Source organism: Danio aesculapii, chromosome 22 (genome assembly GCF_903798145.1).
Source record: "Danio aesculapii chromosome 22, fDanAes4.1, whole genome shotgun sequence".
NCBI classification, from domain to species: Eukaryota; Metazoa; Chordata; class Actinopteri; order Cypriniformes; family Danionidae; genus Danio; species Danio aesculapii.
The window spans coordinates 37,113,121-37,129,604 of record NC_079456.1 but is presented as its reverse complement, the minus strand read 5'-3'; the positions used below and the strand labels follow the sequence as shown (position 1 = coordinate 37,129,604).

Here is a 16,484-nt window from a genome sequence, read left to right as displayed (position 1 = left end):
GTGGTTATAATGAGAAATAGCTCTTGACTGTGTGTTTGACTTCTTATTACGAGTATAAATGAGTCTAGCGCGTTCTAGGTTTGATTAGTAAAGCATTGTGGGACATTAATAAAGTGAGTTTCACATGAATTCACTTCTAAAGCAGATTTTTTGTCTATTATAAGCTTTCCATCGTGTTTATTTAAAGCAAGGGTGCCCAAACTCGGTCCTGGAGGGCCGGTGTCCTGCAGATTTGAGCTCCAACTTGCCTCAACACAACTATAGGGATGGTTCTAGAAAGCCTATCCCTAGTAAGAGCTTGATTAGCTAGCCCAGGCGTGTCTGATTGGGGTTGGAGCTAAACTTTGCAGGACACCGGCCCTCCAGGACCGAGTTTGGGCACCCCTGATAAACTTCATTAGGTTTTTTGTCTTTGTAAATACTGATATAGGATACTACATGATATTAATGCAATGAATAAGCATGTTATTCTTCTGATTTCGTTTTTAATCAGCGGAAAGCTCTAATTAAACTGCATTTACATTACATTTACATTTAATCATTTTGCAGACACTTACAAGCCACTTATATTAGAGAGTAACAGAAGTAATCATAGAACAATGAGAGAGAGGAAGACAGAGAGAGTATTATAACTGTTTAATATATATATATATATATATCATCTAAAGTAACTTCATTTGTGTCCTGAAGATAAATGAAGGTCTCAAGGGTTGAAAGCGACATTAGGTTGAGTAATTAATAGCGTATATTTTCATTTTTTTTGGTGAACTACTGCTTTAATAACTGTTTATATATTCATTTGTTCACCTTCAGAACTCAAATTAAGTTACTTTAGATGAAATCTGAGAGCTCTCTCATCCTCCAAATACAGCAACAGTTCTTAAACATACAGAAAAGGAACCGAAAACTTCCATGTGAAATCAGTGGATCAGTTGTAATCATATGAAGCTCCAAGAACACTTTTGTTTGCTAAAGAAATGTAAATATGACTGATCTGGTGTGGAAAACATTGCAGAACAAAGGTGGTGCGCAAAATTGTTCTTGGAGCTTCGTGTGATTCCAGCTGAACTGCTGAAGTCATGTTTTGCTTTTGGTTCCTTTTCTGGACTTCTGAGACTGTTCCTGTCTATGGAGGGTGGGGGAGCTCTCAGATTTCATCTAAAATATCTTTATTTCTAAGAGGATTGAAACGACATGAGGGTAAGTAATTAATAGAACTTAGAGTGAATTTATTTTTAATATCAAAGTATGTAAATAAATAAATAAATACATTTTAAAAAAGGGCAGACACAGAGAAATCTGACAGATTGGGGCAGAGGGAAACAATCTAAAATGATTCCAAACAAAAAGCAAATCAAAGCATAAAACAAATCAGAAGAAAACTAAATAAAAAAGAAAAGAACAAGAAAAGTTCTAAAGAAAAGTCAAAACAAAACAAAGCAAATCCAATTTAAAAAAAAAGTAAAACATTAAGCTATCCAAAACAAACAAGTAAAAGCTAAAAAAATTATAAAGACAGAACACAAACAAATCTAAACAAAAGCAAAGGCAACACCAAATCAAAGCAGGTAAAACGATCAAAAAACATAAACATTTCAACAAAAGCTGAAGCAAAATACATCAAAGCAAGACAATAAACTAAAACTAAACACAAAACAAAGAGAAATGAATTGTTAAACACAGTTCCATCTAATTTATTATTATATTATTATTATTATTTTGTTTTTTTACTACTACTACTACTATTTACTCTGTTTACTACTGGTGGGAGGCGTGTGGTTGCTCGAGGCCGCAGGCAGAGTGCCTTATTGTCCCATCAGTGACAATATACAGCCATATCGCACTCCTACGAGGGTGATATTGGGTTTATACAACAATTTGACGGCACAATTGTGTATATAAAAAAGAAAATCAAACGGAGAGTCTCAAAAACCCTTTTGTAAGAGGAACTACTTTCTTCTGATCTACTGATCTGCTGTCACTCTTTGTGGGTGGAGTAATACACAAGGGTGAAGAGGTTGTACGAGTGCTGTTATTGCAGAATATTGCACTGCTATCAGCCAATCAGATTCGAGAACCAGACAGAACTGTTGTTTAAATATATATATATATATATATATATATATATATATATATATATATATATATATATATATATATATATATATATATATATATATATATATATGATCATTATAATGTAAACTTTACAAATGGTTTGGCAATATTTTAAACTGAATTTAATTTAATTTAATTTAATTTTTGAAGAGAGAGAGAAAAAGAGAGCGAGAGACAGTCTGTTTGTCTATTTTTGTTTCTTTTTCTGTCATTTTAGTTCATTTATTTAGCATTTACTGTTTATTTTATTGATTTATTGATGTAAGTATATTCCATATTTTATGCACAGTGAAAAGGCTTTGGCAATACTGTAAAGTGACACAGGAGGAAATGAGCATAGAAAAGTAAAGATGTTTTTTTTTTCTGAAAGTTTTCAGAAGACACAAAAAAACAACCGGCAGTACAGGTTGAAACTGTGCTAAAAATAAAGTAGCAGGAAGACAGGGCATCCACTCACTTTGCAGGCTGGGTAGGTTGGCGTCCTCGGGTTTGGTCTTCAGCAGATGAGGAAGACGAGTGTACCTGTAGCCGAAGCCACAACCCTGTAGACAGGAGGAATAAAACGTAACACCCCATCAGTCGGCAAAATCACGCAATGACAAATGCAAACATATGTTATGCAGTTTTATTTAGTAGTTTCTCAAAAAACTACTTGCTCCAGTCATTAAAAATCATTTAGATGTTGTTTTTTTCCCCACTTACACTACCTCACAAAAGTCTTGTGGCCTATCCAAGTTTTAGCAACAACAAATAATGACTTCTAGTTGATCATTTGGTATCAGAACTGTCATATATGAAGGGCAAAGGCCTCTAGATGATGCTTATTTGAGCATAATAAAATCTGATCATGGCTTGATTATTAATGATTTGATTAGGACAGTAAGGTCTGACTCTGCTTAGACTAAAGTCTGCTCACTGAACCTTCAATAATGTCCAGTATAGAATATGTGCTCATGCTGCAGTGGAAACAGAATGAATATTGTGTCTGACTCCATCATGAGCTTGGAGGACTGCATCCATACATCTCTGCAATGACTCAAATCACTGATTAATAAAGTCATCTGGAATGGCAAAGAAAGCCTTCTTGCAGGACTCCCAGAGTTCATCAAGAGTCCTTGTGTTCATCTTCAACGCCTCCTCCTTCATCTTACCCCAGACATACTCAATAATGTTCAAGTCTGGTGACTGGGCTGGCCAATTCTGCAGCACCTTGACCTTCTCTGCTTTCAGGAGCTTTGATGTGGAGGCTGAAGTATGAGAAGGAGCGCTATCCTGCTGGAGAATTGTCCCTCTCCTGTGGTTTGTAATGTAATGGGCAGCACAAATGTCTTGATACCTCAGGCTGTTGATGTTGATCATCCACTCTGCAGATCTCTCGCACACCCCCATACTGAATATAACCCCAAACCATGATTTCTCCTTCACCAAACTTGACTGATTTCTGTGAGGATCTTGGCTCCATGCAGGTTCCAGTAGGTCTTCTGCAGTATTTGTGATGATTGGGATGCAGATCAACAGAGGATTCAGCAGACAAATCCAAATGATCAACTAGATATCGAGTTATTATTTGTTGCTCCTACAACTGGGATCCACAACAAGACTTTTGTCAGGTAGTTTATTTACAATTAAAGTCAAAATTATGAGCCCTCCTGGGAATTTTTTGCCAGTATCATACACCCCTAGTGTGACTGCATTAATTAGTGATTAAAACTGGCATTGGGTTAGTAATAAAGCATGTATAAAACCCAATGGAAAAGGAAGATAATATCTGACTTTAATATTCATGTGTGGCTTTTTATAATAGTCTGTTGTGACCAACCATCTGTGAAACATTAACATTATCATAAATTAAACCGGCATCAACAGAACAACACTCAAACAAATGACCAAGAACAGACACATAATGGTATTCTTAAGGTTGAATAAACCCAATGTACTTTCTTTAACAGATATAAAACAACTCATCCTTTTATTTTAGTCACCGAGAGCAGAATAAATGTTAATAAGTAAATGGGAGTAGCTGGTTTCATAAAGTTCAAATGGAAACGGCGGAGATGTGCTGCGTAATGGCTCTGATATAATGAAACTATTCTGAGCTGGAATCTAATGGCATAATGGAGGAAGAGGAGGAGATGAAAAGAAAGAGTGAAGGGGAGGATAATGCAGCGGAGAAAAGCAGCGTACCCTCCAAAGACGGACCAGGATCCAGTTGGTTTGAGCCCAGGGTCGCTGCTCATATGGAGCCAGCAAGTTTTTCATCATAGCCATCCGCCTGAAAGAGGGTATATTAGAAATAATCGTTATACAAATAACAAAACGGGAGGGGGGAAGGAACTAAACGTACAAATTGAAGACAATGGGAGGTTTTTAAAATCACAACATCAGTATTTTGCTGGTTTTATGACAGTTTTAGGAGTGAGGTTGCACAGATTATTCATGATTGAGTATAATTTACAAACTAGATCTCAAAAACATCACAAAAATCTCAAATACATAAAAATGTTACTGTAAATGGATGAAAAGCTACAAGCTAAACCACTCAAAAAAGCCATATTATACTATTCAAAATAGATAAAAAAAATTATAATAAGACAAAGCAGAGCAATCAAAGCAAAATCAAAACAGAATGACCAGCATAATGGAAAATGGGTATGAGAAAGTATTGCATTGTATATTGTTATACTTTCTCATACACATTTGTACACAGCACCTTACAGCTTGTATATGTATAACAAATCTTTACATACAATTCAACATCCAGAGAATTGTCTAATCACATCTCTGTTTAATGTTTGTCGTATTTTCTCATAGTTATTTTCGTGTCGTCACTTGTCACTTTATGAACACAGGAAGCTTCTGTAGCCTTATACATATATATATATATATATATATACATATATATATATATATATATATATATATATATATATATATATATATATATATATATATATATATATATATATATATATATATATATATATATACAGTTAAAGTCAGAATTATTAGCCCACTTTTGAGTTTTTTTTATTTTTATATTTCCTAAATGATGTTTAACAGAGCAAAGAAATTTTCATAGTATGTCTGATAATATGTTTTCTTCTGGAGAAAGTCTAATTTATTTTATTTTATTAAGCTATATTTGTTTTCGATAGTCTACAGAACAAACCATCATTATACAATAACTTGCCTAATTACCCTAACCTGCCTAGTTAACCTAATTAACCTAGTTAAGCCTTTAAATGTCACTTTAAGCTGTATAGAAGTGTCTTGAAGAATATCTAGTCTAATATTATTTACTGTCATCATGGCAAAGATAAAATAAATCAGTTATTAGAGATGAGTTATTAACACTATTATGATTAGAAATGTGTTGAAAACATCTGCTTTCCATTAAACAGAAATTAGGGGGAAAAATAAACAGGGGGGCTAATAATTCTGACTACAACTGTATATATATATATATATACTGTATGTATGTGGATGGATGGATGGATGGATGGATGGATGGATGGATGGATGGATGGATGGATGGATGGATGGATGGATGGATGGATGGATGGATGGATGGATGGATGGATGGATGGATGGATGGATGGATGGATGGATGGATGGATGGATGGATGGATGGATAGATAGATAGATAGATAGATAGATAGATAGATAGATAGATAGATAGATAGATAGATAGATAGATAGATAGATGCATTAATAATAAATTCAAAGGAAAACAAACAAAAGTAAACATTAAACATGGGACATTTTTTCTTATGTTTAATATTTACTTTCGTTTGTTATTTTGCAATCCAAAATGAAGCAATACTACACAATGTTAAAAACTCAGTGAAGAAAATCAAACAAAACTAAAAAGGAAATTCACAACAACAAAGACAACAACACAAAACACTAAAAAACAAAGCAAAACAAAAAAACGAAATAATAAAAAAATCTAAACAAAACAAAGCCCACAAAAACAATGTGAAACAAAACAGAAGAAAATAAATGATATTCATTCAAAAACAAAGTAAAGGAACACAAACAATGTCAAAAAAATCTATCATATATGCAGAGAAACAAACAAACAAAAACAAGGCAAAGTAAAGAAAGCTAAAAACAAAAAATATATACTATAAAATAAATACAAAGTAAAAAAACAAACAAAACCATCCAATCAAAACAAACAAACAAAAACATAAAAACAAAGCAAAACAAACAAACATGCAAAACTAAAACTGGACCATTCAACGCAAAACAAAAACATATTAAATGAAACAAAGCAGTAAACAATCTGAAACCAAAAAAAACCCATTAGAAAAACAAATTAAATACAAAGTAAAACAAACTAAAGGGAAAAACTAACAAAAAAATAAACAAAAGAAAAAATATTAAGCCATCAAAACACACAAAAAAGCAAAAGCAAACAAAACTAAACCAAAAATACACACCAAAAAACAACCCCACACCCTAAAACAAACAAACAAACAAAAAACTAAACAAAATGTGTAAAACCAAAGAAAACCCATTAAAACAATGCCAAACAACACAAAATAAAACTAAACAAAGCTAAAAAACTAACTAAATAAATCAAAAACTAAAGTAAAGGAACACAAACAACAACAACAACAAAAAGAAATCCACATAATACAAATAAAAAACAAGCAAGAAACAAACAAAAACACTGCAAACTAAAAAATATCAATAAATAATAATAAATGCATCCAAAACAAACAAAAAACAAAGCAGAGTAAAACAATCCAACACAAAACAAAAGCAATAGTAAACCCCTGAAAACAAGGGAATGTATGCAAAACATTTGCTGAAATCGGTTTCAAGTGATTCATCTTGGTATATTCTGAATAAAAACATCAGCTTAAGCACTCACTGTTCTTCTGGGATCCTCTCGACGGCCCGCAGGGACTGTGGGTAACACACGTAACTGGCCAAAGCCTGCATCAGTGAATCTTTGATATCTGTAATGGAAAATAAAGAGGAAGAGAGGATGTTGGAGGAGTTTTTATGATTCAATCAATTGCTCAGCAATAAAGTCGCCACTCCGCATGTGAATTATTTAAGAAATAGTGGGTCGCAAATGGAAATGCACATCCTCTTTGGGAAAAAAAGGGAAGATTCAGTGAATTTCTCTTTATTCAGGACAAAAAAAAGTCCTTGATCAAAACAAAAAGGAACAAATAGACACAGATATTCTGATATAAAAAGCTAGCTGAAGCATAAAACTAATTAATATTAAAATACCATTACAAAAAACAGCGTATTAGGAAACAGAGCCGACAGAAGACAAGATAAATATGCAAAAATAAATAAATAACCAGCATAACCAAGTGGTAACATAATGAAAAGGCTGCTTATGACATGAAAATGTAAACAAATGGGTCGTGTCTAATAACATCTGTGTATTGTCGTATCGTATAGCGCTCGCGATTGAGTCGTCGAGAGGATTTCATCGCCCTCACCTTAAACGGTATTAGGAAAATACTGCGGCTACAACTCATCACACAAATGACTTCATGTTGCCTGAGAGCCGAGAGAGAGGAAGCTGTTAATTATACCTTTACGTGAGAAATGAAGCCAAGTGATGAACGGTACACGCCAGCGGCTATATTAGGTTAAAGAACTCCCATTAAAGCAGCCACGAATTGATTATTGTACGTATTTTTGGGCCTGCGCTGCTCTGAGTCTTTTCCTGCAGTTAATGGTGGAGGAATATTAACAGAGGCGGGTGTGGGAGGAAGAATGGATGGCAGGGATTGGATTGATGGATGGAAAAGTGTATGGATTGCTAGAATAGATTGATTAATAGATGGACGGAAAAGAAAATGGACAGACGTATGGATGGAAAATAGATTGTCAGATGGATGTGTGTATGAATGGATGGATAAATGCATGTAGGAGTGACAAACAAATGGAAAAAGAGGCTGACGGGTGGATGGATAGGTAGGTGGATGGATGGATGGATGAACAAACTGACAGATGGGTGGGTGGATGAAAAACTGATTTTTTAGATGGATGGATGGGCGGATGGACAGACAGGCAGATGATGTATGAATAAAAACAGCAGATCGGTTGAAAATAAACTGTCAGAAGGATGAATTAACTGAGGATGAAGAGACCGAGATAAATTAATAAGTGTATGGATGGATGGACAGACAGAAAAACAAACTAGAATAGAGGGATGAAGGGAGGGATGGAAAGATGGAAAATAGGCTGGACAGATGATGGACAAACAAATGGATGGATGGATGGATGGATGGATGGATGGACAAATGGAATGAATTGACGGATTGACAGATGGATGAACGGATGGAAAATATACCGGACAGATGATGGACAAACAAATGGATGGATGGATGGATGGAAGGACAGACGTGGATGGATGGGCGGACAGACATGGATGGATGCGTGGATGGATGGATGGGCAAACAAATAGATGGACAGATTGATGGATAAACAAATGGGTGGGAGGATGGATGGACAAATTGATGGATGGATGGAAAATAGACTGGACAGATGATGGACAAACAGATGGATGGACAATAGGATGGATGGACGGATGGATGGATGGATGGACAAACAGATGGATGGGTAGACAAACAGATGGATAGACAGACGGATGGACAAACAGATGGACGGGCAGACGTGGATGGATGGATGGACAAACTGACGGATCGATGGAAAATAGACTGAACAGGTGATGGACCAACAGATGGATAGATAGATAGACAAACAGATGAATAGACAGATGGGCGTACAGACGTAGATGGACAAATGAATGGACGGACAGACATTTTAATGAGTGCATGGATGGATGGACAGACAGAAAAACAAACTAGAATGGAGGGATGAAGGGATGGACAGATGGAAAATAGACTGGATAGATGATGGACAAACAAATGGATGGATGGATGGATGGATGGATGGATGGATGGATGGATGGAAGGATGGAAGGATGGATGGACAAATTGATGGATGGATGGAAAGTAGACTGAACGGATGATGGACAAACGAATGGATGGACAAACAGATGGACAGACAGACGTGGATGGATGGATGGACGGATGGATGGATGGACAGACAGGTAGATATTCTTTGAGAAACGCACTGCTGCAATGTGCGTGTGTGTGTGTGTGTATCAGTGCGTGTGTGTCAGTGTGTTTGTGTATCAGTGTGTGTGTGTCAATGTGTGTTTCTCTCACCCGTGCCGACGATGCGCGGATCAGCGAAGTGTTTGGCGAGAATGGCTGCGAGCTGGATGAGTGTGTCCTCATAACCTGCAGTCAGAAACACTACATGAGTGCCACTCACACACACACACACACACACACAGTTTTCCTGCACTGGCAGTAAGTGAGCGAGACCTGGCAGTTCCTCCATGCAGTTGGAGGGGCTGAAGTAGTTCTTGAGGGCGCTGTAGCTGTTCATGGCCACATTGAGGTAGAACTCAGGCATGAAGGCGAACAGAGAGCCGGTGCTGTCAGAATGCTCGATGGTCTGAATACACACTCTCAGGAGCCAGTACACATCCAGCATCTTCTCCTACACACACACACAATTACACCTTTAAAACTAATTAACTGTTTTATACATCTCCAATTGCGCATCCGCTGTGTAAAACATATGCCAGAGTAGTTGGTGGTTCATTCCACTGTGGTGACTCCTTATGGATCAAGGACTAAGCCTAGGGAAAATGAATGCATTATTGTTTTATATTTGTGCAAACATTGCATTATTAATATTGTTGCAGCGAGATAAACAAATCACATGACCCATGTATATGGGATTATTATTTTGGAGCTAAATAAATAGAAAACCTTTTACAGTTTTGCAAAAAATGCAGCTAAATAAATAAATAAATAAATAAATAAACAGGAGCAAGTTGCAGCTTAATAAATGTCATCTCTTTAATTTTTTTTGTATTATTGTTTAATATTTGTGCAGACATATGCATAGAGCAGTGTTTCCCAACCCTGTTCCTGAAGGCACACCAACAGTCCACATTTTCAACCTCTCACTAATCAAACACACCTGAATCAACTCATCAGAACACTAGAAGAGACTCCAACACCTGAAATGGGTCAGATAAGAGAGACACCGAAAATATGTACTGTTGGTGTGCCTCCAGGAACAGGGTTGGGAAACACTGGCATAGACAATAAAAATCTGCGAAATTATTACTCTTACATTTTTGTTGACAATAACATTTTTAATTAGGCTTAATAAATAAACATCTTCAATATGACCCCTTAAAAATGAATTACTCTTTTATATTTCTGTAAATAAATGCATAGAGCAGTGTTTCCCAACCCTGTTCCTGAAGGCACACCAACAGTGCACATTTTCAATCTCTCCCTAATCAAACACACCTGAATCAACTCATTAGAACATCAGAAGAGACTCCAAAACATGAAGTTAATGGGTCAGATAAGGGAGACATCCAAACTGTTGGTGTGCCTTCAGGAACAGGGTTGGGAAACACTGGCAAGGACAACAAAAATCTGTGAAAATATTATTCTTACATTTTTGTAGATGATAACATATTTTATTAAGGTTTAATTAATAAATACCTTCAATATGACTCCTTAAAATAAATAGTTACTCTTATATATTTCTGTAAATAAATGCATAGAGCAGTGTTTCCCAACCCTGTTCCTGAAGGCACACCAACAGTACACCTTTTCAATCTCTCCCTAATCAAACACACCTGAATCATCTCATCAGAACATTGGATGAGACTCCAAAACATGAAGTTAATGGGTCAGATGAGGGACACATGCAAACTGTTGGTGAGCCTTCAGGAACAGGGTTGGGAAACACTGGCATAGACAACAAAAATCTGTGAAATTATTACTCTTACATTTTTGTAATCAATAACATAATTAAATAAGGCTTAATTAATAAATACCTTCAATATGACTCCTTAAAATAAATAGTTACTCTTATATATTTCTGCAAATTAATGCATAGAGAAGTGTTTCCCAACCCTGTTCCTGAAGGCACACCAACAGTCCACATTTTCAACCTCTCACTAATCAAACACACCTGAATCAACTCATCAGAACACTAGAAGAGACTCCAACACCTGAAATGGGTCAGATAAGAGAGACACCGAAAATATGTACTGTTGGTGTGCCTCCAGGAACAGGGTTGGGAAACACTGGCATAGACAATAAAAATCTGCGAAATTATTACTCTTACATTTTTGTTGACAATAACATTTTTAATTAGGCTTAATAAATAAACATCTTCAATATGACCCCTTAAAAATGAATTACTCTTTTATATTTCTGTAAATAAATGCATAGAGCAGTGTTTCCCAACCCTGTTCCTGAAGGCACACCAACAGTGCACATTTTCAATCTCTCCCTAATCAAACACACCTGAATCAACTCATTAGAACATCAGAAGAGACTCCAAAACATGAAGTTAATGGGTCAGATAAGGGAGACATCCAAACTGTTGGTGTGCCTTCAGGAACAGGGTTGGGAAACACTGGCAAGGACAACAAAAATCTGTGAAAATATTATTCTTACATTTTTGTAGATGATAACATATTTTATTAAGGTTTAATTAATAAATACCTTCAATATGACTCCTTAAAATAAATAGTTACTCTTATATATTTCTGTAAATAAATGCATAGAGCAGTGTTTCCCAACCCTGTTCCTGAAGGCACACCAACAGTACACCTTTTCAATCTCTCCCTAATCAAACACACCTGAATCATCTCATCAGAACATTGGATGAGACTCCAAAACATGAAGTTAATGGGTCAGATGAGGGACACATGCAAACTGTTGGTGAGCCTTCAGGAACAGGGTTGGGAAACACTGGCATAGACAACAAAAATCTGTGAAATTATTACTCTTACATTTTTGTAATCAATAACATAATTAAATAAGGCTTAATTAATAAATACCTTCAATATGACTCCTTAAAATAAATAGTTACTCTTATATATTTCTGCAAATTAATGCATAGAGAAGTGTTTCCCAACCCTGTTCCTGAAGGCACACCAACAGTGCACCTTTTCAACCTCTCCCTAATCAAACACACCTGAATCAACTCATCAGAACATTAGAAGAGACTCCAACACCTGAAGTGAATGAGTCAGATGAGGGAGACATCTAAAATATGTCGTCCTGGTGTGCCTCCAGGAACAGGGTTGGGAAACACTGGCATAAAAATATAAAAATTTACTGGCATAAATACATAGGTAACCCTTTTAAATCTCAATTTCTATGCAGAAACTACTGTGACATTATAACCACTGAAATTTAAAGTGCACACATCACTTCTTGTTCCGAAATGTCCTTCTGAAGAGCCAAGTTTAACTTAAATGTCGGCTCTTTATGGGGCACATCGTCAAATGCAAAGCCCTGAAACTCATTACAGCACCTCACACCGAGTGTTACCTTGTAAAATGATATCTCATGCTGGACACACACAAAAATGACAGCTGCCTCCCCCTGTTTCCCAGTGCATATCTGGCAAACTGTCAGCGGTACCTTGGAGTAGATGGTGGCGTTGATCCAGGCCAACCTACGACTCAGGTGGTTCAGCTTTTCTGCGAACACCTTTTGGCTCTTTTGCAGCTCTTCGAGGATATCCGGCCTCTGCCAAACGATATAACACACTGATGAAATAGAGACTAAACAAACAATAATAGAACAAAAAAAACAACAATAAAAATACTGTAAAGCTTCTTCTTAAAGGGAACCCTGGGTTTCAATACATGTATGGCTCGATATAATTTATACAACAGTTCTGTCTGGTTCTCGAATCTGATTGGCTGATAGCTGTGCAATATTCTGCAATATCAGCACTCGTAAAGCCTCTTCACCCTAGTGTATTACTCCGCCCACACAGAGTTACAGCAGATCAATAAACTCACTACAGTTCTGTTTGTCCAGCTGTTGGACAACATCATGTACTTTTTATGAGAATGTAGTTGTTTAGATTGCAACTCTGCAGTTTATTTATAAGGATAGTGGCTATTTTAAATATTTTTAATTTCAGCGGACATCAGCCTGTTATACAGAGCAGAGCAAAGATGGTTGATGTTCTGCCACAAGATGGCGACAGAGCCAGCATAATAAGTCCTTAGAGGAGAAAAACTACAGCTGATTAAATCACTACAGAACAGGTAAGTGATGTTCTAAGTCGATCTCTCTCTTCTATATGTTGTAGTGCTGTATTTATACCATAGTAATCTGCTAGTGTTTGCTTTGCTTTGGCATTTTCAAGGTTAATTATATATATATATATATATATATATATATATATATATATATATATATATATATATATATATATATATATGATGTTAATATCATAACATATATGATAAATGATGTTCATTCTTGAGGTATGAGGAGGGGGTGTTGTTTGATTCACCCATCCCACCAGTGTCAAGTGCAAACCTACGCCCTTGTTATAACATAATTTTTGCCTGAATGATTTAAACTGACTTGAAATCCTCCCACAGGCCCTAAAACACACATAATTGCTTAAAGTTTTAGTACCTTGGTGAATAAACGTTGCGATGCCTGCACAAATCACAAGTGTTTTGAAATGTGGTCTATTATAGTACTGGTTTGACTGCGATGTGACTATTGTGGATGCACGTATTGCGGTATCGATGCTGAAATTATACTCAACATCGCTATATAAATCCTCTTTCCTACATATTTCTTAAGGGAGCTAATAATATTGACCTTAAAAGGGTTTTTAAAAAATTAAAACTGCTTTTATTCTAGCCGAAATAAAACAAATCAGATTTTCTCCAGAAGAAAAAATATTAGAGGAAATACTGTGAAAATTCCTGAATCTGTTCAACATCATTTAGGAAATATCTGAAGAAGAAGGAAAAAATGCACAGGAGGGACTTCAACTGTATAGAGGGGTCCTACTCTGCTCGGGCATCTTGCGATCTTCTCCTCTGTGTCCTTCAGGGCGACGGCGTATTCGTGAACATCATCAGAAACCACCACCATCTGCAGAGAAAAACACACACGGAAAGAAAAAATAAACTCACCGTGAGCTTACAGCTACAGAAAATTGTCCTCGTTCTCATGCTGCAACATAATCGCTAGCCGAGTTCAAAATAGCCAGCAATTTTAGAAGTAGGAGAAAAGGGAAAATCATCACCACGGTGACCTCGTCCTGTTAGAAGAGACAGGGTTTCAGTGGGTGACACCGACCACAGCACAGATCCTCTTTACAAGACACATTAAAGTGGATATCTGTCAAAATGTTTCTCGTGTTAAAGGGATAGTTCAGACAAAAGAAATGTGGTTTAAAACCTTTATGAGTTTCCTTTTTGTGCTGAACACAAAAGCAGATACTTTGAATTATGTCAGAAACTGGGAGCCACTGATATCCATTATAAGAAAACAAATTAGATGGAAGTCTAGGGTTACAGGTTTTCGACATTCTTCAAAATATCTTTGTCTGTGTTAAATAGAAGAGAAAGAAAAACTCAATATGATATGTTAAGTTGAGGACAAGTTAATGATGACGAAATGATAACTGGGGTTGGGGCTAAAATATATATGCATATATATATATATATATATATATATATATATATATATATATATATATATATATATATATATATATATATATATATATATATATCCCCCCACTTAGCGTGAATTCCGCGACCCTCACCCCCCCCTTACCCCCCACTCAACGTGATTTGCGTGCGACTGTCATTCCCCCCCCCCCCCCCTTTCGTGTGATTTCCACGACCCATCCCCCCCCCCACTTGAGCACCTGCCTATTTGAGAGTCTGTGCACGGCACTGACACACATATTATTAACACACACCTCTATCGATATCTTTAATTGTACTATTAAATGTCAGTTTAAGTTTAAACATTTAACTAAAATTAATTATATTAAATAAGTATTGAGCACATCACAAAATTTCCCATATATCCCATGTCACAAAAACCGCCTTCTTTCAGCTGAGAAATATTGCTAAGTTACGAAGTATGCTATCCATCTCAGATGCAGAAAAGCTAGTCCATGCTTTTATGACTTCTAGGCTGGATTACTGTAATGCACTGTTTACTGGCTGCCCAGCATCCTCTATTAACAAACTTCAATTAGTACAAAATGCAGCTGCCAGAGTTCTTACCAGGTCTAGAAAACTTGATCACATCACCCCAATTTTATCCTCCTTACACTGGCTGCCTGTTAAGTTTCGTATTGATTATAAAATATTGTTTCTTACCTACAAAGCTTTAAATAATCTAGCTCCTGTTTATCTAACCAATCTTCTGTCTCGCTACAATCCAACTCGCTCTTTAAGGTCTCAAAACTCAGGGCTTCTGGTAGTACCTAGAATAGCAAAGTCGAGTAAAGGAGGTCGAGCCTTCTCAGTTATGGCTCCTAAACTCTGGAATAGCCTTCCTGATAACGTCCGAGGCTCAGACACACTCTCAGTTCAAAACTAGATTAAAGACCTATCTGTTCAGTAAAGCATACACTCAGTGCATCACATAGTGGTATGATGCATGAATCTGCTACACGCAGCTCGTTTATATACACTATGAACAGCAGCAACGCTAATGATTCTCTTCATTCTCTATTTCCACCTGGAGATACTCATCCAGAGGCCCCCAGAGATTATGCAGTGCCGCTGAAGCGATCCAAGACCTGTAAAGAGACGAGTCTTTGCTGACGTCCAACGTTCTCCAGCCTCTGGTGCCTGGATTAAAGCTCTCCACAAGACGTTTGGCCATAGGAGAAATGGTCGTGCCCAACTGAGCCTGGTTTCTCTCAAGGTTTTTTTTTTCCTTCACTTTCGCTCATTGGTGTAATGGGCCACTGGCTTGCATAGTTCGGGACTTGCAGAGCTGCGCATCGATGGATTTGTTCTTTAGTGTTTGGACTTTCAGTAGTGATTATTAAACCACACTGAACTGATCTGATCTAATCTAATCTGAACTGAACTTAAACTCTGAAAACTGAACTACACTGTTTTAATTCACTATAATCTTCTATGTGAAGCTGCTTTGACACAATCTACATTGTAAAAGCGCTATACAAATAAAGATGAATTTAATTTAATTGAAAATTGAATTCTAAAGGTGCTGGTGACTTGAAAGTTTCACAAGATGTTGGTAACAACCAAAGAAATCCATATATGCAAAGAAAACTGAATGACGAATTAAAACTGAATTAAACTGAAATGACGCAGAGTATTGAACACATGAAGAAAGGGAGGTGTAGAAAGACAGTGAAAGCCCAGACAGCAGCTGAAATCTCTCAGTAGCTCTTCAGCAAGCCTCTGCCCTTCCTCAGTGTAAATGAATATCAGCTGCTTCAGACCAACATCTACA

At 36.5% G+C, this 16,484-nt stretch overlaps 1 protein-coding gene across 1 annotated transcript in view; it reads right to left on the bottom strand.

The window, feature by feature from the left end:
- LOC130216459 (E3 ubiquitin-protein ligase RNF123) overlaps positions 1-16,484 on the bottom strand; it is a 215,279-nt gene that overhangs the window by 151,839 nt on the left and 46,956 nt on the right. Inside the window, exons 25-31 of the mRNA XM_056448353.1 lie at positions 14,043-14,126; positions 12,639-12,746; positions 9,492-9,669; positions 9,330-9,404; positions 7,001-7,088; positions 4,303-4,390; positions 2,576-2,660 (exon numbers count right to left, since the gene is read on the bottom strand). Of these exons, the coding sequence (XP_056304328.1) occupies positions 2,576-2,660; positions 4,303-4,390; positions 7,001-7,088; positions 9,330-9,404; positions 9,492-9,669; positions 12,639-12,746; positions 14,043-14,126 (706 nt within the window). The remainder of the gene's footprint in view (positions 1-2,575; positions 2,661-4,302; positions 4,391-7,000; positions 7,089-9,329; positions 9,405-9,491; positions 9,670-12,638; positions 12,747-14,042; positions 14,127-16,484) is intronic.